This window comes from Thrips palmi, unplaced genomic scaffold (assembly GCF_012932325.1).
Source record: "Thrips palmi isolate BJ-2018 unplaced genomic scaffold, TpBJ-2018v1 HiC_scaffold_1, whole genome shotgun sequence".
Taxonomy (NCBI): domain Eukaryota; kingdom Metazoa; phylum Arthropoda; class Insecta; order Thysanoptera; family Thripidae; genus Thrips; species Thrips palmi.
In genome coordinates, this window is record NW_023144620.1 from 3,776,985 (window position 1) to 3,798,476 (window position 21,492).

Below are 21,492 nucleotides of genomic sequence, written 5' to 3' on the forward strand. Positions count from 1 at the left end.
TTTGTGGCTCGAAATGCCTTGTGCCAAACCGTGTCGAGCCCAGTGGGCAGCGCATAGCAGAGAACCGTACAGCGGTCTCGGGCCGCGTAGGACCGTAGGTCTGTGCCTGGCCGTCCGGGCAGCCTGCACCGATGTGTGCTTAGTACACGTCTATAAAAGTGCACCAGGTGCACTAGGTACGCGTATTGGGGTGTACTTAAATTAAAACAGTCAAAGCCGCCCATCCTGGGGGGTTAGAATGAGAGTGTGCTTTCACAAGTACACCCCTATAGCTGTGTACTAAGCACTCATTGGATCTTAAAGTATGGCAGTGGCGCGAAACGAGGCCAGAACCAAACAACTTTTCAATCGATGACGCTTACTTAAAAGGATATGTTGTAATATAAAGTCTAATATATTTCGATTGCATCACTGGGACTGGTTACTTTTCTGTAAATTCTTTTTAGAGAAAAAAACTAGGGAAAATATTTAAAAAAACTAAACAAGACTGCACCTGTCAAAGTGAAAAAAGTAACATGTTAATACAGAGACTATTTCCAGGTTCGGATATCAATAGTGGAGTGAATTAGACGATTGAGAAAGGGAAACTGTCAACTAGATACATTTTTAAAAATAGGAAAAAAGGAATCATGGTTAGTGAACCTCTGCATAAGCGGGCAAAGATAGCAGTCGTTACCAATCCAATTGAATGGTCATAATCAATCTGGTGGCAGCCAACAATCAAATTGCAGAAAAAAAGAAAACAGAATTGCCACGTGTTTTTCCTCGTTTTTTGTTGTTTTAATTGATATCATTGATAGGGAGCCCCTCAGTTCCATTTGACATGGCCTCTACCAGTGCGCCTGCGGGCAAAAAGGTAGGCCACCCAACGCACAGCTAGCACAGCTACACCGACTGTGCACTTGCGTCTTACATGTGCTCAGTTGAACCCAAAACTGTTAATTGAAGTCAAAATGACCCATGTTTGCTACCTATTTCCAAGGTCAAGTTGGATTGCACATTTCCGGCTGGTGTAAAGAAAGTTGTTCATGGATCCTCTCTCATGTAGCTGGGCGTCAAAAATTGCTGGTTTTGTGGTTCTGAATTTTTGCTGTGTGTTGACTTGTCCTGTAAAATAGCGTTCCTCGTAAAAAAGGACAAACAAATATCCTTGCCTCCAAAAACCACGTCTATCGCTTTTCTTTTCGTTTGCCGATTGAATGTCTTCCTTTCCCTCGAAACTCTGTGTCTTTGAAATTGTTTTTGTGTCAGTAATTGTCTGTGTAAATGTTTGTAATTATTGTGTCAGTTATATATACTCATATATACACAAGAATTTATCCGTGTACTCTTGCATGTCGCTGTGTGTGTGACCTGAATCTATTCCGCATGTTTCTGTAACTAAGAGTTTATGTGCCTGTTATCGCTTTGTTGATGTATACAATTCTTCTCGCGCGGTATGCCCTCGGGGGAAAGACACCGAAACTATTTTTCCTCCTTTCTCAGAACCTGACTGCATCCTAATTTAGTCGTGTTGTGTCGCGAGTCGCGACGTGGTCGGTCGCTTCCCCGAGGACACGCCTACCCCTCAGTGCCCTGTCTCTTGTGTGTTTGATGTAGAACCGGCGGGCGCGCGCTGCCGTGGCGTGGCAAGCTTTGCTTCGCGCCAAAAGGCAAACCGCCTGGCGCGTTTATAGTCCCCTCGAACGAGGCTCCTCGATGTCTCGATGCCACTTCGATTGCCTGAAAGTGCCGCCGTGCGACCCTTGTTGCCGCGGCAGTTTCCCGCGCCTCTCTATTTATCTCTCTCTATCTCTCTAGCCCTAGAGGGCGCTGTGTGTCTTGACCAACCGAAGTCCTATTTTTGATCTATTTGATGTGACCCGCCCTCCGGCCCTCCGCCCTCGCTTCCGGTGGGCTCCTCTCCTCTTCCGGCCCGCGAGGGATTCTGCGGCCCCACCCCCACCCCACCACACCACACGCCGAGCCTAGCCTAGCCAAGCCGGGCCGGGGTGGGGGCGGGGCCGCGGGTCTGCTAGGGGGCTCAACTCTCTGGCGATACTGAGCATTTATTGTTAGTTTTTAACTGTGATGATTGTCCCTGTAGTCGATGTGTTACCTTTCCCTTACCACGAAAGAAAATCTATATATAAATATAAAGAATATATGAGTATATACATGTATGTAAGCTCTTTTCTAATATAAGACGGCAAATATATGGCTAAACATCTTCTCCACAGGTTGGATGAAAATGGTTGCCAAGCAAGGAAGTTAGTTACTTTATACATGCCAACTTTTCTACAGCCTGAAATAAATAATTTATATAATATAAACGTATAAACAATATATAGAAGTTGATAACGGAGCATTCCTGACCGGCGTCCCCTCCGAGGCAAGCGGCACCACGCTTTTGACGGGAAAGTAGCCCAAGAGTAATTCGTTGAGTAACGCTTCTGAAATAAAAGCCCGGTACAACTCGGACTCGCTGTCAGGAAAGCTCCGAGTTTTGTGTGAAGATATCGAAGAGAATGAAAATAAAGTTTATTTAGATAAAGAATTCTCGCTGCTTTTTATTTCCTTTCCTTCCTCCTGCCACCTCAAAGTACTCCGCCTCGGCTGTGGACGATGGGTTGCCTACTCTCACGGCGCATATTCAAATGATTCCAGTTCTTCGCTCGAAAGAGACTGTCACGAATGTTCTCGAAATAGTGTCGGGAGTCATTAGGATATCTCCAGAACAGGGACAAAAGCGCAAATTTCTTTTTAAATCAGTCAATTTTATTTACAAACTGTACAACACCATAACAAACTTCGAGTACAAAAATATACACTTGCGAAACTAACGTGGTAACAACAAAAACAATGTCCGAGAACACGAATCGTCAAGGCGTGATTCAACAGAAAGCGAATCACGAAAAACGCGTTGGTCGTCATGGAGTCTCGTCCAATATGGACATACGGCAGGCTATCCCGAGACGCGGGAGCGCGTTCGGAATGGAAGGGGTGGGGGTAGCAGCCAAGGGCCTGCAGCGAGGCCTACAGCTTGGCGGCGCGCCCGGGGTAGCCCCTGACGCCGAGGCCGGTGACGCGGAACAGGGCGCCCGCGTCGGGCATCTTCTCCCGCAGCTCCTTGGTGACCCTCATGGCGGCGGTGGTCACGTAGAGCTCGTCCAGGTTGGCGCCGCCGAACGCCACCGAGGTCACCTCGGCCGCGGGGATGTCCACGGTGGTCATGAGGCTGCCGTCGTCGGGGTTGATGCGCAGCACCTGCAGGCATTATCGCAACAACACATTGCAGTAAATTTTTCAACGCGGGATAGAGACAGTGAGTATTGCAATTGTGAATGCCTGTTTACTTTACCTTGGCGCCGCCGTAGACAGCGACCCACAGCTTGCCCTCCAGGTCGATGGTCATGCCGTCGGGGAAGCCCTCCACGTTGTTCTTGGCCAGGTCGAACAGCGGCCGGCGGTTTGCTGGACACGGAGGAGGCACGTCAGTGTCGATGCACTCACACACAACAAACTCCCTCAGAAGCATCCCGGACACGTACAAATCTGGCCGCTGGCGGGCTCCACGCTCATGACGTCCACCGTCCTCTTGAGCGAGTCCACGTAGTACATGGTCTTGCAGTCCTGCGTCCAGGCCAGCCCGTTGGAGAGGCCCACCTGCGTCTGCCTGACGTGGTGCTTGCCGCCCTCCACGTAGAACAGCACGCCGTCGCTCATGCCCACCTCCACCTTGGACATGGTGCCTGCGACAGAAAGGGGCGCTCTTAGCTCTGTCTCTCTCGCACCGATCGGGGACGGCCGGCGAGGAAGCGAATCAGTCTGCAGAGGACAACGGAAACGGAGTCAAGGTGCAAACAGGCGGGCCCCGCCGAAGGCCACGACGCTCGCGGTGTTTTCGTTGAGGAAGGTCACGACGGACATCGCGTCGGCGAGGGTCGCGGCACCACGCGGCCGTGCCGCCGTGCCCTCCCTGACCGTGACATTGTCCCGGCCCCAAGGGCGCGAGGTGTCCGATAGGCCCGATAGGCCGCGCGGAAGGGGGAAGGGGGCACGGCCGGCACGGGGCGGTCATCACTCTCTCCCGTGCTGGCTGGTGATAGCCGCGCTGTCGGTGGCGGTGGCGGTCAATGTCGAAACAGATAAGGCGAGGTGTGGTGCCGCCTGGACCCAATCGCCCGCGGATTATTTTTATCCTTGTCACGTCGAGCGCAGGACTTGCTCAACCCATCCCGCACGGATATCGAAACGAACCAAGCGGCCATTTTCACCGAAACCAATTAGTATAGCCCAGAGTGCGGAAGAAGTGGAAGTACGTAGACCGAAAATAGTCACTAAATATCATCAAAAACTTGAAGAAAGACAATTTGTCTGATTGACTATGAATAAAACCTGCCAAAACATCGAACAAAGCCTATTTCTGGGACTGTTTTCGGTCTGTGTCCATCTTGTTCTTCACTTCAGAGTCTGCTAGAAGTGTCTATATCATCGACACTGACTCCCACAAGCCTTCAGGCCAATTCCGAGCACCGCTCTCGTCGCTCTGTCTCTCTCGCACCCATACAGGACGTCCCCACGAGTGCGAGAGAGACAGAGGCGGCTTGGCGCCTTACCGGCCCAGACGCGGCCGCTGGGGTCGGCCTTGCCGTCGTTGATCCTCAGCTCGTCAATCTTGACGTCGCGCTGCACCTCCAGCAGGTTCTCGACGAGCTCGGGCGTCTCGGACTTGCCGTCCCACGTGGCCAGGACGATGCGCTTCTTGAGGCCCGCCACGAACACGTTGGGGCGGCCCTCCACGGGCAGCGCGAAGCCGATCAGGTCATCTGGAAGGAAAGCGGAGAGCAAATTAAAACCCACACTATCCGACGCCATACAGTGGGCCAGAAGACCGGTGGAGGCGGGTCAAGATCCCGTTCGCGTTTTGAGCTCCAGAGTCGCTAAACAGCACTCGAACCCAGCGTGTGACCCCACCAATGAATTCCTCGTTCGGAGAGCAATCCATAGGTCGGGTCACACGTTCAGTTCGAGGCCCATTTGGCGACTCTGGAGCTCAAAACGCGTCCGGGAATTTGTCCGCTTCCACAGCTCTTCTGGCCCACTGTGCGACACGCACGTGCGCAAGCTCGCGACGACGCGGACCTCTATTTCGAGGTGGAGGGGAGGGGGGAGGAAGCGTACGCGCCGTTTATGTAGTCGCCGCAGCCTGGCTGTCAAGTTCAATTTCAATTACCGAGCTCCGCTGGGGCAGGCCGCGGCAAAGACCCGGGGGGGGGGGGGCATAGCCAGTGTTGTGGCAGCGACAACGCGCACTAATTCAACCAGCCTCGCGCCTCGCGATGCGCAGCGCGGCCGAGTGATTCAGAATAGCGCCTTGTCGCTCTGTCTCTCTCGCACCCTTATGGGGAGCCCTATGAGTGCGACAGAGACAGAGCGACGAAAACGACTCGCGGAACGGAACCAGTCCGCGGGGAGGACGCAGCGGGGCGGGGTGGGCCAAGGGGTGGGCCAAGGGGTGGGCGAGGAAGGCGAGGCCGCGCACCGGAAGACGAGTGCTGCACGTGGGGCGTCCTCGTCACGGCGCCGCACTGCAGGCCCTTTCGCTCTGTCTCTCTCGCACCCCTACGCGACGACGCCACGCCCTGCGAGTGCGAGAGAGACAGAGCGACGGAGTGCCGCTGCGCGCTGCGCACGGGCGCGTTCCGCTAATTGTGTCGTGTTGTGATTGGGAAGGACGGGTCGGGTCGGGTCGGCCGGAGTGTACTTGAGCTCCAACAGGAGCGCGCATTGGGTCATCGACATGCAGCGGCGTTGCCATGCGGCGGGCGGGCGGACGGACGGACGGACGGACGGACAGACAGACAGACCGACGAGAGGCTCGACCAGGCCTTTATCACACCTGTTGCCTAGCCACACAAGTGCAGGCCAGCCAGGCCCCCTTCAAGAGCCGCATTATAATCGAACGCGTTCTATGCGGACAGCGGTCGGGCTGGGTCGGGCGGTGGAAAGGCTGCCGGCACAATCGCCCGTCGTTTGGTCTCTCTGCTTCTCTCTCTCTCTCCCACTCCCAGGGCGGGTCGACCTTGCCCTTGCCCGCGCTACTCTTTGACGTCGGCCGTCGGGCATAATGCCCCTTTCTGCGGCCAGTGCTGTTTATGGCCTCAAAGTTGTGGCGGCACACATGAATGGGCTGAAATTCCCATTGCCAACCCACTGGGCAAATTCTCTTACAGCAAAGCCAAGATGTTGCCTAGGCAGGCGAAATAATGGTACTCTCTCCTTGCACGTTGCCTGAGCGGGAAGCCCGCCCAGGTAGGCCGTCCCGCCGGACACCGGTGCGGCAGGGCGGCCTGCCTGCCGGGCGCTTCGGACAGCCCACCACAATGAAACCTTAAAAGGCTTCTATTTGAAAAATGAAGCTAAACTCAAGAAAGGTGCGGGCCCAATCCACTCACTACCACACTGCAAGTGGGCAGGGTGTGCCACTGGATCGAGGAGGCCGCGGCGTGCACTACGTACCGAGGGTGACGGCGGTGCGGGTCTTGGTGGCTGGCACGTACTTGAAGAGCTTCTTGCCCTCGATGTCCACGTAGTAGAGGGTCTGCGTGGGCGCGTCCCAGTGCGGGCCCTCGCCCAGCATCACGGGCTCGCAGACCTTCTCGACGACGGGGGCCATGGTGTCCTGTGGGTCCTGCGGGCAGAGAGGGTCGGCGTCGGCCGTGAGGCAAGGACGGCGGCGAGGAGCACGCTGGCGCGACGACGGGATTCAAATGGTCTGCGCTCGGGTCCGTGTGTACCATTTACCAGTGCCGTGCCTACTGTACTCGCCAGGTCCAGGTAAAAACAAAAAGAAAAAAAGGAGGCTAATGTGGGCGAGCATCGCCCAAAGAAAAGTACGAATTGACCTTGCGACAAACTTTATTTTTAAGAACGTTTGCGACTACTTTTGCTATTCCAACAAATTTTCTCAAAACTGGAAAAGAAACAAGTATTTGTTTTGATTTTCCCCCCTCTTTTTTCTTTCTTTACAGTACCTGCTAGTCTGACAAAACGCTCGCCAATAGACGTGGCTGCGTCTGTGGATTTTGAAATTAGAGGGCTGTCGCCTCGGCTGTCGGCTCGGCTGTCGCGCTAAGGCCGACGAGGTAACCACAGCGAACACGCGGATACGCACTCGCGAGCTGCGAGCTTGGCGCACTTCATGCTCCGCGGCGCGGCGGTGCGGCGGCTGGCTGGCTGGCTCTGCACTGAGAGTGGCGGCGCTCCTCCGCACCTAGCAGGACTAGAACTACGTTCTAGCGCCCGTCCCCAGCCCCCTCCCTTTGTCCCTTACCGCACTTCCTACTGGTTTTTTCCATCGAAAATAAAAGTGTCCTTGGAATTGCGCGGCGACTACGCGACTGCGGCCGGTCGGTCGGGTCAGCGGCGGCGCGTGGCTTCAGTCAACAGTGCGGCGACAAAGCCTTTGGGCCTCGGGGCCCCGCGGCCGCGGCCTGCCACTCAGGCCTGCTCCTTGGGCCTGCACGGCCCGAGCCCCGCGGCCGCGTCGTCAAACAGCAACGCACCGACGCAGCACAGCGCACAGTGGGCCAGAAGACCGGTGCAGGCGGCCAAAATCCCAGACGCGTTTTGGTCTCCACAATCGCTAAATGGGACTCGAACTGGACGTGCGACCCCACCAATGGATTGCTCTCCGAATGAGGAATCCATTGGTGGGGTCACATGCTCGGTTCAAGTCCTGTTTAGCGACTTGGAGCTCAAAACGCGTCTAGAGTTTTGGCCGCCGGTGCCGGTCTTCCGGCCCACTGTGCAGCGCAGCACAGCGGCATCGCAGCGAGCCAAGTCACAGCCGGCGAGGCACGCGCCGAGGCAAACCGAAGCAAACCGCGGGAACGCAATTCGCCACAAGCAGAAAGAAACTAATTCAATTTGTTTCCGACAGGGGGCGGCGCGGCGCGTGGGACGTCCCTGACGGCCCTTCTGGTGTGCCCTTCTCGAGACGCGCGCGTGCCGTGTATAATTTAAGGGGAAGCTAGCGAGCCGCGCAATTAGTGTACCAGAGCGGCCGGCAGCGCCGCGAAATGGCGAAACGGCACACACTGTCAGGCAGCAACAACCCCGCCAAACTGGCACGCCGCGTGAGCCTCGTTCCCGCGCTTTCCGCCCACTCCACTGCGCGACGCTGACGAGCGGGCCGAACCGGCGACGCGTACCTGGGGTTTGTCACGGAGTGCTCTTGCTGGCAGCGACGTCGGAACCACACTGACTGGCTGGGCAGAGCAGGGCAGAGCGGCAGAGCGGCGGTGTGGTGACGGCCAGATTGGTCAGACAGATGCGGCGGGCCGAGGCGGGCCGGGGCCGAGGCGGGGCCGCGCTGAGCAATCTCTGCCGCGGCCCGAGCCGAGCAGAGTATCTCAGCCGAGCCGTGCCGAGCCGGGCCGAGCGCCGAGCCGAGCCGGCGGGCCCATTCCGGTCAGTCCAAACGCTACAGGGGACCGGCCCGGCCCGGTCCGGCTCGGTCAGGGGGTCAGGGGAAGGGCACAACCAGGCAACACAGCTAGAGGACGAGACCACGTGACCCGCGGGGTCAACGACTCGACACGGGACCGAGTTGATGACACCTTGGAGGTACAGTGCACCCGAGGGAAGTCCAGAAACCAAACGAGGAACCACGGCATGTCCTGTGCATCGGCAGTGTGTACAGCAGTGCTCGAAGAACACCATGCTGTAGTCTCGTTCTCGTCGATTCTGCCTCCCGATGAAATACATGTCCCTGGACGTGGTGCTTTAGTTTAGCAGCTTGGTGGGTGCCCCCGCGACCCAGCGCGCTTTCGCTCCAACTAGTTGCCTAGTTGCCCCGAGGTATCGACCAAGCATGCACTTCCCGGCCGAGAGGAACAAACGCCGCGGCCGGAAATGCATTTGCCGCGCCACTGTCAGGCTGGGAGAGCCAAGCGCGGCCAAGCGCCGTCAGCGCACCGTCGGCGGGAGAGCGGAGGCAGTCCTGGGCAGTCCGCGTACTGTACTACTCCTCCGTCTAAAACGGCCATCAACGAGCGATTCCGCGAGAATCCCATGTCCGAAGGTTCTGGACTGAACATTTCCAAGTGGCGCTTCGCCTTCCCGTCCTCTCGGCTGGCGCGTTGGCGCCCCTGGGCCGTTCGTAAACAGCGCGCGGGTTGCCATGGCGACCGGGCCAGTGCCGCCAGTGGCGTGCCGCGGGATTAAGGGCGAGAATAAAGGGCGAAACTGCAAGGGAGCGGTGCAAGGAACGCTGCAGTGCGTCGCAGCCTTTCGCCCAGCGGGACGGAAAAGGCGTCCCAGTGGCCGCCATGGAAACGCAATGGCCGTGTGCGCGGCGCCGTTGAGATAGGAACAGCAAATCCTTCGTGAACCCAAGTCGCCGTAAAAACCGGAAATACCACTTCGTGAGTCTATTCATGGAGCACGAGCGGCTTTGCAGCTTTGCAGCCCCTTTTCACAGTGGGCCAGAAGGCCGGCGCAGGCGGACAACACACTATAGACGCGTTTTGAGCTCTAGCGTCGCTAAACAGGACCCGAACCGAACGTGTGGCCCCATCATTGGATTCCTCGTTCGGAGAGCAATCCACTGGTGGGGTCACACGTTCGGTCCCGAGTCCTGTTTAGCGACTCTTGAGCTCAAAACGCGTGCGGGATGTCGACCGCCTCCGCCGGTCTTCTGGCCCACTGTGCTTCCCCAGCGTGGCTTATCGCGACACTGTGTTGGCACTGTGTTGGCAGGCCATGGAGATCGAGTACGTGTACACCAAGAAGCGCAGCGACTTCGGGCGGCAATGCCTCTTCTCCGAGAGCGGCACCAAGCTGCTGGAGAACATCGCGCCCAACAAGGAGCTGCTCCAGCAGTACGTCTTGGAGAACCCCGTGCACAGGGGCACGCAGCTCAGCAAGGAGTACGCCGAGCACGAGGCAAGTGGCGTGCTTTGCAATATTGCTTCAAAATAATACGGAGTCAAAATTTTGACCAAAAACACATTATTTTGACGTTGTTTTGGCTTCCTTTGGCTGCTGCGCGAGTTTGCGCGTTCTTCGGGAGGCTGGTTAGGTTAGGTTAGGTTGGGTTAGGTTGGGTTAGGTTAGGCCTAATGGAAGCGCTGCGTCGTGCAGGTGAACACGGTGCGGGCCGAGTACACCCAGCATGGTGCCAACCACACGGAGGGCGGCTGGCCCCGGGACATCAACATCGCCGACCTGGAGCAGACGCAGCGGTTCCGGAAGAAGGTCGAGAAGGATGACAGCTACATCAACACGGTGCTGCAGCTCTCCAACGTACGGTACTTGAACTGCGACGTGACGGCGCACTCGTTTCGATCTCGCGGTGCCTAATGACGGCGTGTCTTTCAACTTTCCCGGAGCAGTCGATGGAGTTCTGCATCCTCCAAAACAACGCCTTCAACATCTACGAGATGTACTTCGACGACCTGGAGCCCAGCTGCCTGGTGGACAAGTCCTCGGCGCGCACCGTCAACATGTACCGCGACCCCTGCCCCGTCAAGAGGCCCGTGACGCACGTGTCGTGGTCTCCGGACGGCGGCTCCCGCATCGCCGTCACGCACTGCAACTTCGACTTCCAGCGCGCGCCGCCCGACCTCAGCACGGCGTCGTACATCTGGGAAGTCGGTGAGGGAGCTTCGCGGCACCGGGGCAGTGCTGCCGCTTGAGAGGGGAAAAAATTCCCACTATGCACTTGTGTTGAAAGGGTTGCCAACCTCAGCCTGCCCGCTACACAATAGATAAGATTGGCTTCGTTGTCGAGAAGTTGCCAAGAAGCTAGGCTGAGGTTGGCAACCCTGTCAAAACTAGGGCATAGTGGTGGGAATGTTCGCCAGCCCTGCCACCTAGCGCCTGCAAGAGTGGGGGTAGGCAACCCGTCGCGGCCGCCTGCGCAACGGCACGCGCTCCGCGCTCCGCGCCCACTGGCCCGTTAAGAGCCAACTTGTTTTTCAGAAAACCCCAACAAGCCGGAGCACACCTTCCAGTGGAACGTGGCCATGTCCTGCCTGGAGTACAGCCCCAAGGACCCCCACAGCCTGGTGAGCGGGCTGCTGAGCGGCCAAGTGGCGTGCTGGGACACGCGGCGCGGCGCCGAGCCCGTGGACGTGTCCGTGCTGGAGACGAGCCACCGCGACCCGGTGCACAACTGCATCTGGATCAACTCCAAGTCGGGCACCGAGTTCTTCTCGTCGTCCATGGACGGCATGGTCAAGTGGTGGGACACGCGCAAGCTGGAGGAGCCGCTGGAGACGCTGGTGCTGGACGCCAACAAGGAGGAGCAGCTGCTGTCGCGCGCCATGGGCGCGTCCAGCCTCGAGTACGAGCCCACTATCCCCACGCGCTTCATGGTGGGCACCGAGAACGGCATGGTGCTGGCCTGCAACCGCAAGGGCAAGACGCCCGCCGAGAAGATGTCCATGCAGTTCAAGGCGCACCCGGGCCCCGTGGTGGCGCTGCAGCGCAACCCGGGCTTCATCAAGAACTTCCTCTCCATCGGGGACTGGACGGCCAGGATCTGGTCCGAGGACTGCCGGGAGAGCGCCATCATGTGGACGAGGTGAGTTGGACACGGCGTCGTTCCTCGTTTGTAGAGCAATCCATTGGTGGGGTCACAGGTTCGGTTCGAGTCCCATTTAGCGACTCTGGAGCTCAATGCACGTCTAGAGGTTTGGCCGCCTGGCCCACTGTGCTACGGTCCCTCCCTTGCAGCTACCACCCCGCCCTGCTGACGGACGGCTGCTGGAGCCCCACCAAGCTGTCGGTCTTCTTCACGACGCGCATGGACGGCGTGCTGGACGTGTGGGACATCCTGCAGCAGCAGCGCGAGCCCTGCCTCAGCATCAAGGTGTGCGACGAGGCGCTGCGCTGCATGCGGGTGCACGAGGTGGGCCAGCTGGCGGCCATCGGCAACGACAAGGGCAACGTGTGCCTCATCGAGTTCTCCGAGAACCTGGCCGTCACCCACAAGAACGACAAGACGCTGCTCACGCACGTAAGTGTCCCGCGCTCTTCGCTCGCTTGCGCCAGCAGGGGCGGATCCAGGGCCCTCCAGAGGGAGGGGCACAGCAGCACATTTTGCCTTCTTGCAGGGCAAAGTGTGCCCTTTTGCCTACCTTTCAAACTGCTAGGGAGCGGGGAGGTCCATTGCCCTCCCTCTCCCCATGAGTCCGCGACTGTTCGCCATTCCTCCCGGCCTTGCCGCCGTTGCTGCTGCAGGAGGTAAAGCTGGCCGTGTTGTTGGCAGATGTTCGAGCGAGAGAGCAGGCGCGAGCGCATCCTGGAGGGCAAGAGCCGCGAGCAGAGGCTCAAGGCCAAGGTGCATGGCAACGAGGCGGCCGTCAAGGGCCCCAAGACCAACCAGGGCGCCGAGTTCCGAGCGCAGGCCGAAAGGGACTTCTTCGCCATCGTCAACAAGGTGTGCAGGGCACCGCACGGTGAACTTGCCAGAGGAGGAGGCGGTCAAAATCCCGGGCGCGTTTTGAGCTCCAGAGTCGCTAAATGGGACTCGAACCGAACGTGTGACCCCACCAATGGATTGCTCTCCAAACGAGAAATCGATTGGTGGGGTCACACGCTCGGTTCGAGTCCTGTTTAGCGACTCTGGGGCTGTACCCTGACGGTGACTGGCGTTCGCAGGAGATCCAGCAGATGGCGCAGGCGACGGAGAACATGACCGCGGCGCTGGAGGAGCCCAACGGGGACGTGCAGGACGGGTCGGGCACGCGCGCGGAGAGCAGGAAGGGCAGCACGGCGGGGCTGGGGCTGCCCCCGGGCTCGAGGAGGGCGTCGGCGGACGCGGCGGCCGCGTCCTCGCGGAGGGCCTCGGACGCCGCAGCCGCCGCCGCCACCGCCTCCCCCAAGGGGTCGCTCAAGACGTCCGAGGGGGGCGGCGCGGCGGCCTCGCCCAGGACCTCGTTCAAGGCGGCGGAGACGGAGGAGGCCGCGTCGTCGCCGAGGCCGAGCCAGGCCGAGGCCGCGCCCGCCGCGCCCGGGTCGTCTGGCGGGAGGGCTTCGGACGCATCCGCACCCGGGACATCGCCCGGGGCATCCGACTCCAAGAGAGGCTCCAAGTCGTGAACGTTCGGGCCGAGACAACCATTCACTTGTGGGAACTCGTCCGGGTCGCATGGACCGCTCCTGATAACAAAAGTCTACTTACTGTAATTTTTACTTATGCCACTGCCAAAATGCACATCCTCTTTACGCGTTTGAAGGGAAATGCTGTGCCTTCGAAGTGTCTTTGTGTTATTGTTGTACAGCTTGTGACAATTTTTAAGAACGATCTGACTTTGACAGAGATCCATTAAAAATAAGTTTAAACTGTAGAATGACCTAGTGTCTCTTCTCTACCACATCCATCATTTGGTTAAATCAACTGCAATTTTGAAATAATGTACAAAGTAAATACTGTAGGGCCAAATTCAAGCCACTCAATGACACATTGCCATTTTTAAAATATTTTTTTGATGGAGTAGGGATAAAATACAAAATATAGTGCATATGCTAGAACCATAGTTTATTTCTAGAATATGAGAGGTCTTACTGCGGCAATCACAGTAAAACAGTAAACCTAAAAGATATCACAACTTGATTAATTGAATTCAGAAGAGAATTAAATTGCACTTCAATGGGGGAGACATCTTGTTTTTTTTTTGGTTAAACTGAGCATACAGTATATGCTCAAGTAAACATACAGGTAGCTGCCAGAAAAAGAAAGACATCCTTTTTCTTTAGTTTTTTTTTTTTTTGCAGGGATGAAAACAGCATTGGCTAGAAATTAGACAACCTTTCCTTGGGTGACAAATTCAAAATCGGGATTATCAAATAGTATCACAGCTCTGAAATGCACAATTACAGAGAAGGGTCCTCGCTAAATAGTAGAATACAGTACAGTAAACTTTAAGGTAAATCGACTAAAATGCATTATTATGAAATTGAGAATTCATAAAAAATATGAGCATAGGAAAAATTTTATATTTTATTCCCCATTTATTGAGAGATAATTGAAACAACATTTGATTCCAGAGACCATCAAAAACTCGGAAAGTACTGAACATGTTACTTGAGCATAATGTGAATAGTAATTTAAAAAAAACAGAAGAAAAGTGCCTTTCAAACTGATTAAAATGTTGCAATCTTTAAACAATCAGTATTGAACTTGACTTGATTTGAGAAAGCCCACTTCCATTACAGAATGACAGGCTCACTTTACTTCAACTTACTTCAGCAACTCATATGCTTGTACGACTTTTACATGTACAAATACAATGGGGTTCAAAGACATCTGGGGTTAGTCTCACAAGCTGTAAGTACAATGACAACTGATCATTTTTATGAATAAAGTACCCCAAGACATGCAGTAATAGACACTCTCCCTTCATAAACAAGGCCTGAGTGAAACTTGTTCGTGATTACCCATAAACATTGACTGAAAAATCTAAAGCACAGCAAAAGCTATACTTCTGAACACATATGGACTAATAACTAGAATTTACAGAGGTTACAATTCACATGAATTGGGTAAAATAAAACAGTGATTCATTTCAATTACTAAAAAGAGAAGGAACTATTTATGTGTACAATGAGAAATAGACAAATTGTACAACTAGCCTCCAACAAATTGTGTGTACATAAAATTTTCTTTTCCAGTGAAATTCAACAAAAAGCTACCATCTAAGGAATTGTGGTGGTTATGTTTACAGGGGGGGAAAAAATGAAATTTTGGTATCAAGAATGTAGAAACAGTTAACTGAACCCAGAAAACTGCCACCTTCTCTCAATATTTGCACCAATACCACACAATTCCTGTCTAAACACTGTAGGGTATTGAGTTAAAAGAGCTTCTACTTCAGAGGGTCTCAAAGTTGGTTCAATCTTCTGAACATAAGACCACACATAATCAGTCCCTGCTCCAAATGGATGCACATGAAGAAAAGCTGAGATAACGCCTGGGAATAAATTTATAAAATTATTATAAAACAAGAAAAAAGACATCTTAACAAGCTCATGAAGTTACCCACCAATGAGTTTGGCTTCCCTGTCTGAAATTCTGGACATGGCATCTGTGTCAATTCTTGTTTCAGAAGTTTCCTTGTCAGTTTGATTACGTCCTTCTTCTCCAACATCTCCTTCAGTTGACTTATCTCCATCAATACTGACATCATTTTTGTTACTAGATTTTGTGGATTCAGCCAAACGGGCCATCAGCTCCTTAATTTTCACCTCATCATCCATTTGCTTTCGGCGGCCTTCCATTAGTTTCTAAGACAAAAATATTACAAGTAAGGGAAGCTCTATATTTCAGACTTCTCAGTCTCTTTCTTATTAAAGAGATCTGTTATACATACCTCCTGCAAACCCTGCATAGTCTGCTGTACCATTTTAAGCTGCTGCTCTTTCCTGTTCAACTCAATTTTTAAGTCTGACCGAACAAGATCCACCTCATTCTTATAGGCCTCAAGCTGGCAACGTAAACTATCATTCTCTTCCTGTCAACCAGATGTAACAGTGTGTGAACTTATTGACAAATATGATGTTGGATTATAAGTTAAGATAGAGAGGTTGTTTACAAACCTTGAGGGAATCAGATTCATCCATGGACACCATTGTGGAGTCATCTCTTTGCTTCCTTTTCTGCATAGAGTCCTCTTCATCAGACAATTCCATCTCTTCATTGTGCAGAACAGCATCCTCTAGCTGAATCGTTTTGATTTCCTGAAAAGGTCAAGACGTAATCAAACGCCATGAAGCCATTAATATACAGTACATGGGAAACTGTTCATCTTATACAATAACAATATCATTATTTTGCCATCATAATGCAGGTGAAAATTGTTCCAAAAATATAAAAACAGAGGAAATTATTTTTTTCAAGACAAGTAATGATTAGGTACCCTACAGATACATTGTACAAAGATTCATTGAATTTCCAGTCACATTTTCATCTCATAAACCTGTACCTCCATAGGAGCAGATAATTTAAAATAAAATATAGAAAACTTAGCTTGATTGAGAAGGAGGCTTGAACTTGGTAAACAAGTTGTTGGGCTTAAAATTACATTGATGATATCCTTGCCTTGGAATCACTTACCTCTTATAGCATTTTAGTGTTAAATGATGGAACCCAAACTTACCTCATCAATGAGGGAAAAATTTCCTTCCACCAGATTCAATGAATCCCAATAATACCTACCACATAGCCAAGGCACCCTTCCAGACAACTTAATGATTGAGATGGACTACAAGTTGCATTTTTATAAGATAGTGATATTTTATAATTACCATAGCAATACAGAAAGGAAAACCATGTGAGGCAAAGACATGAAACACTGAAGGTGAGTTGAATTTGTTTAGTAGGCTGTGGCATAGGTCATGGTCAAGTGATATTAAATGAAAGCATTTAATACGAGTCCTGAGGTGTAGCAAAATATGGTTATTTTAAGAACAAATAAGATACATTTGCTATGTTAACTGAGAGATGTCTAAGGAAAGTTACTATGAACAACAAAGGACTACATCATTGTTCTATGAACATGCATATTAACAAAGTTAAAACTGTTCACAACCAGCAAGTAACATAGAGCAAGGAAGCAAGAGTGTATTGGAGGCCATCCCACATCATGGGATATTGCGAACAATTGCAGCTAGATATGTTGTAGAAAATAAATGTTTGAGCTAATTCATAGGAAAGGAGTTGTGCTACAAATGCAGAGCAATACAAATCACGAGGAAGAGAAAGGGTTTCTAAATCTCTGCCTCTCACAAATAAGTACATACCATGGATTGTTTCTTCCACAAATCGATGTTTTTTCTTTGAGCTTTCGTGAAATGGTCCCAGACTTTCTTGTGGCTGGCTGACGTAAATACTCTCTCGATGTCACTGACTTTGGTAAGGAAACAGGCACATACAGTATTAGCAGTAGATCGATCAAAAATACCCTTGGCAGCTGAAGTTGATGTCCGGGCGAAGAACTGGGCAGATGGGCTTCAGGAGAGGAGAGATTTGTCCAGTGCAAACATGCTTTCTATACCACTTGCTCAAAATGTGTGAATGCCAGAAACCGAAAACCAGAGTTCGCATTAGACAAAATTATTTTAAAATCTACGACAATGGAGGAATGCGAGCTAACTTTGTATTCTTTTTTTCCTACAGCCTTCCCCCTATGTTATGTTGCCTAGATGCAAAGATTATATTAGTCAAAGAACTCTTGGGATCATTTCTCCCTCTACTCCAAAATAGAAAAAGAGTAAGCTACACAAAAAATTTCTTAATAAAAACAGATAGCATACTGAAACAGCTTTTTTCTAGTGCAGGCAAGTATGATCGCATTGAAAACAAAGAAACTCTGATTTCAGGTCGACTGGTTAGATTTACACACATTTATTACTTTTGAGAAATACTTCCTGGATAATCTGATGCATCTCATAGGCTTCAGAAAGAGGTAACCAGAATAAAAATTGCTTTTTTTGTTCTGAGGGAACAATAATCAGTTTATAATACGTAGGCATCTGAGCTGTTGGTGAGCTGTTGGTACCTGAATTGAATGCTGGGCCGTCAAGTTATTCAGCAGAAGAGTTACATGCCCTAGAGTTTTCTCCATTGAATACCATTAGATAGGAATCATATTCACTGTGCTGGCACAACAAAGACTATTTCTGGTAACAGAAGTTAATTCTAATCAACAAAAGTTAGACTCCTTGTTCACAAATTTGACAGCAAGGGAATAGTTATAGTTGGGCCAACACAGTCCTCCAACTAAATTAAATTGACTGAGGCAGATTTAAAATTACTCATACCATGCACACGATGGCTGGATGCGGAGGTGGAGTGCACAGCAAGTTCAGAAGCAAAGCCAATACACAGAGATTACCATACTCCCATCACACATCAAAATGACTCTTTTGCTCAAAGAGGACTGACACATCTTTCCAGTTGTAATGGGTCAATATAAATGTGAAACAACTTAAATTGTTTTCAAAATTTGCACCTCTAGTAACACATTGACAACTACAGGTAAACTGAAATTATTGCTTTGATCTGGATGCCAAGTCCATTGTCAAAGACATAATTTCATTAACAAATGCCCATAGAACTAAAAAAAAATTAAAAAGAAATGTCACCAAAATTACATTATTAGAACAGTAAAAATGTAAAATTTGAACCAGAAAAATCAACAAAAAAACTGAATGAATACGCTCAAGTCTGAACCATCAGTCAGTTAATAAATTAAATTTACAGTAAATGAAAAATGTAAGTAAATTAGCTCAACAGAAATTTAGATAAACTCAGTTAAGATCAGCTATCCATGCAATCCTTTCAAACAGAGGAAAACAATAGGAAGTGTAAAGTCCCCTGTGTTCAAAACAATTGTCAGCCACATGTTCCTCAATTCTTCTACAGTTTACCCACAATATGATACATCAGTTAAAGAAAGAGAAACGCATGATAGGTTTTCCTGGGATACCAATGAGCTTCCACAGAGCACAACAAACCAAATGTGTGTGTTGCTTCCAAGTCCATCGCAGCCTAGTAGATTTTACACCAAGAGAGGCACATCCATTGAGCATTTACTACCAAACAAACCTGATGGGTGTTGGATGAACTTAGGGAAGAAGAGACCATTATATACTTACACTGAATTAAGAGGCCCTGCATTCCTCCTTTGAACAGGTTTTTAGCAGCTTGTAGTTCTTCTTCCAGTTGCGCCTTTTCTCCCAAAAGTCTTCGAACATGAGAGTTAGCAGCTTGAATCATTGAGTAAAATTGGTTGGAATTACGCTTGTTGCAATTGCCACGCTCCAACCAAGTAATGAGAGTCTGAACTGACTGGGCGAAGGTTTCATCCACTACAGACAAAAAAGGCATTAGCAAAGCGGAAACCAAGCGGAAACATGGAAGACTTTAGAAAAATCATCATTACATTGAATTACATAATACCTTTTATCTTCTCTGCAATGACAGCTGCTTCGTGCTCAGAATAGTGTGCAACAGGAGGTGGGGAGGGTGGGTGTAAGAGTTCTTGTTCCATGCGTTGACGGTGTCTTGCCTCTCGCTGCAGTTGTCTTTGAGCACACTCCCACTCGTGAAAGTCATCCCTAGCTTGTGCATAGTCCACATGCAGTCTTCCTGTGTTTGGAGAGTCTGTATTTGATCCAATGCGCATGCGGTATCCTAAACAAACAGTAAATTTTCAATAAATAATTTTTTTCACTACATACACAGAAAAGAAAGTAAAAGTAAATAGAGTACTACAACCTGAGAAGTAAAATGCATTCTCTACCGAACTTTCAAACATAAAACGAACATGGCAGAAATTTTTCTTGCTCATTCTAATGGTTTGAATTTCACCACACCGCTGAAATATTTCATGAATCATGTCCTCTGTAAATAATAGAAAAAACAAGAATTAAATTGTATATTAGAAAAAACTAGTTGTCCATGACAAATGGATCACGTTTGAAACTTACCAGTGGCATTGTCAGGCAAGCCTCCAACAAAAATAGTTCTACAACCCAAAGGCCTTTCTCGAGTAGACTGAAGTGGTGCATTGGGATTGGGTGGAAATAAGGTGCAATCTTTACAATGTACAATTTCTTTGGCCAGACCTGACTCTTCAGGTGGAGGCCCCATCAACAAGGAGGGGTCAGGTGGTATCATTGCTGCATCTGGTCCCATTACAGATCCATCAGGCATCATACCTCCCATCATTCCAAACTAACGGTGGAGAAAAACACGGAGTTAAGTAATCACTTTGATTGTTTATAGTTGAGCATGAGACATAACTTGACTCACCTGCCCCATGCCCATCATGGTGGGATCCATGTTCATTCCCATGGGAGGAATGGGGCCCATCATGTTCCCCATCATGCCCATCATGGGGTTCATCATGCTGCCCCACATGTTGGGCCCCGGACCCATAGGTCCGGGTCCGGGCCCCATGGGTCCAGGCCCAGGTCCCATGGGTCCGGGTCCAGGACCCCCTGGTCCAGGCCCAGAGGGTGGTGGCACCAAGCCAGGCCCTGGGCCGTGCCCTGGGCCCACCAGTGGTGCACCATTGGGCCCTGGCATTGGCACCATGGGAATGGCTCCTCCATTTGGTCCAATCATGTCTGGGTTTGGCAGAAGACCATTATTTCCCTGAAATGAAATTAAATAGGTCAGAAAGGTAAAGCTTCAGCAAGATGAGCTTGGTTCTTGAAATAGCCCTTACATACCTCAAGGCGGTCATCAGTCTTGCGGTCTCTTCTATCTCGGCCATTGCGTTCTCTGTCTCGTTCTCTTCGCTCCCGGTCTCTTTCTCTTTCGCGTTCTCTTTCTCGATCTCTTTCTCTATCTCGATCTCTGTCACGATCACGTCCTCGATCACGTTCTCTTTCTCGATCTCTATCGCGCACTCTATCCCTCTCCCTCAGTCTTTCGTCTCTTTCTTTCTGGTTTTCCTTGTCTCTGTTGTCCCTATCACCCTTACCACGCACAAAGATTTCTTCTCCTATGATGGCTAGATCATCACTGTCGTTGTCATTATCAATGTCTGCAAGCAAATTATGTCAGTAATATCTTATTGAGTATTATGATAAAAATTAGAAACATTGACACTTACCAATATTCATAATAGGCATAGGTGGTTTTCCCTTATTTTTGTTAAATTCTAAAGGCGCATCATTCATTGCTGGATTGAGTGGCATACTTGAGTTCGTATTCCCAGGACTATTTGATGGCCCTGGATCGTCTGGTGATGTTTGCATCAAATCAGGTGATTTCCCCAGCACACTTGGTGTCGGAACTATTACAAAATATAATTCAGGCTGGAAAGCTTTATTTGACTATCTTACATCTACAAGAAAAAGGTAATGACAGATGGAGGAATGAAATCACACCAAGTGATTTAAATATAGTGAGTTTTGTACATTAAATTCCTTATCTAGAATCAATGCAAACTATTTTTTTTTTTAAGCGAACCCATTTTTTGAAAATAGAAAAAGACTTTAAGAAAGAGTTATCTTTAAGACAAATACAGCAAATTTTATTGAAAAAGTAAAAAGTTGCTAATTATTGACATGGCCTCCATTTAGCAGCTCAGAAAAATAACTTGGTAACGGGCTTCTTCCATTACTTGAGAGATCAAAGGTTTTTAAAAAGTAATAAGGTTACCTTTTTCAACCAACTGGCAACAAAATAACGCAAACAGGAACGCAAATGGAAAGTTTTCTGCTCTTTTCCCAAAGACGTTTCGCTTTCGCTTGACACAGTTGACACACAAGCAACAAACTGTACATTCATATTCACATCCAGGTACCAGGGGCCTTGGCAAGGATGAGAAATAAAGTGGTGGCACAAATTGACAAGTATGAGAAGTTGCTAGTTCAGGAATTTCGGTTGGTCCTCGTCCTTCCCTATTTTATTCACGCGCAAGGAGAACTGCATTTGACTGTGGATTGACTGTGCATTTTCCTATCCAGCCCAGGTCAAAGGAGATT

At 50.6% G+C, this 21,492-nt stretch overlaps 3 protein-coding genes across 6 annotated transcripts; 1 reads left to right on the forward strand and 2 right to left on the reverse strand.

Moving 5' to 3' along the window:
* Positions 1-2,735: 2,735 nt before the first annotated feature.
* LOC117641651 (regucalcin) lies at positions 2,736-8,350 on the reverse strand. Of its 2 annotated transcripts, none has more exons than XM_034379149.1 (6): positions 8,196-8,350; positions 6,502-6,673; positions 4,599-4,808; positions 3,531-3,731; positions 3,341-3,453; positions 2,736-3,246 (listed from the first exon to the last, which is right to left on the reverse strand). In XM_034379149.1, the coding sequence occupies exons 2-6, from the start codon at positions 6,656-6,658 to the stop codon at positions 3,016-3,018; spliced, it is 912 nt and encodes a 303-aa protein (XP_034235040.1). In that variant the 5' UTR covers positions 6,659-6,673; positions 8,196-8,350; the 3' UTR covers positions 2,736-3,015. The 2 variants fall into 2 exon arrangements, with proteins under 2 accessions (XP_034235040.1, XP_034235048.1); XM_034379157.1 differs by lacking the exon at positions 8,196-8,350 and adding an exon at positions 7,017-7,216.
* Positions 8,351-8,478: 128 nt separating this feature from the next.
* LOC117640164 (dynein intermediate chain 3, ciliary) lies at positions 8,479-13,584 on the forward strand. 2 transcript variants are annotated; one of them, XM_034376458.1, is made up of 8 exons: positions 8,479-8,610; positions 9,745-9,930; positions 10,129-10,290; positions 10,380-10,641; positions 10,969-11,572; positions 11,725-12,007; positions 12,260-12,430; positions 12,652-13,584. In XM_034376458.1, the coding sequence occupies exons 2-8, from the start codon at positions 9,748-9,750 to the stop codon at positions 13,090-13,092; spliced, it is 2,106 nt and encodes a 701-aa protein (XP_034232349.1). In that variant the 5' UTR covers positions 8,479-8,610; positions 9,745-9,747; the 3' UTR covers positions 13,093-13,584. The 2 variants fall into 2 exon arrangements, with proteins under 2 accessions (XP_034232349.1, XP_034232340.1); XM_034376449.1 differs by lacking the exon at positions 8,479-8,610 and adding an exon at positions 9,126-9,410.
* A 116-nt stretch (positions 13,585-13,700) lies between these two features.
* On the reverse strand, positions 13,701-21,391 carry LOC117640151 (ecto-NOX disulfide-thiol exchanger 2-like). 2 transcript variants are annotated; one of them, XM_034376431.1, is made up of 13 exons: positions 21,167-21,391; positions 20,616-20,798; positions 20,230-20,546; positions 19,808-20,152; positions 19,483-19,729; positions 19,271-19,396; positions 18,953-19,186; positions 18,649-18,861; positions 16,792-16,898; positions 15,589-15,729; positions 15,363-15,503; positions 15,036-15,276; positions 13,701-14,963 (listed from the first exon to the last, which is right to left on the reverse strand). In XM_034376431.1, the coding sequence occupies exons 2-13, from the start codon at positions 20,758-20,760 to the stop codon at positions 14,761-14,763; spliced, it is 2,460 nt and encodes an 819-aa protein (XP_034232322.1). In that variant the 5' UTR covers positions 20,761-20,798; positions 21,167-21,391; the 3' UTR covers positions 13,701-14,760. The 2 variants fall into 2 exon arrangements, with proteins under 2 accessions (XP_034232322.1, XP_034232328.1); XM_034376437.1 differs by having other exon boundaries at positions 14,761-14,963; positions 20,616-20,849; positions 21,167-21,288.
* Between the last annotated feature and the right edge of the window lie 101 nt (positions 21,392-21,492).

Bases quoted from the DNA above. Each gene is read 5' to 3' on its own strand.
- LOC117641651 (XM_034379149.1), bottom strand. From the start codon at position 6,658: ATGGCCCCCGTCGTCGAGAAGGTCTGCGAGCCCGTGATGCTGGGCGAG. The intron at 3,732-4,598 runs GTAAGGCGCCAA...TTTCTGTCGCAG, and splicing joins CAGCGGCCGCGTCTGGGCCG to GCACCATGTCCAAGGTGGAG. The intron at 3,247-3,340 runs GTAAAGTAAACA...TAATGCCTGCAG, and splicing joins CTGTCTACGGCGGCGCCAAG to GTGCTGCGCATCAACCCCGA.
- LOC117640164 (XM_034376458.1), top strand. From the start codon at position 9,748: ATGGAGATCGAGTACGTGTACACCAAGAAGCGCAGCGACTTCGGGCGG. The intron at 9,931-10,128 runs GCAAGTGGCGTG...TGCGTCGTGCAG, and splicing joins AGGAGTACGCCGAGCACGAG to GTGAACACGGTGCGGGCCGA. The intron at 10,642-10,968 runs GTGAGGGAGCTT...CTTGTTTTTCAG, and splicing joins GTCGTACATCTGGGAAGTCG to AAAACCCCAACAAGCCGGAG.
- LOC117640151 (XM_034376431.1), bottom strand. From the start codon at position 20,760: ATGCAAACATCACCAGACGATCCAGGGCCATCAAATAGTCCTGGGAAT. The intron at 20,153-20,229 runs GTATGTAAGGGC...ATTTCATTTCAG, and splicing joins AGACTGATGACCGCCTTGAG to GGAAATAATGGTCTTCTGCC. The intron at 19,187-19,270 runs GTTGTAGTACTC...CTGTTTGTTTAG, and splicing joins GAATGCATTTTACTTCTCAG to GATACCGCATGCGCATTGGA.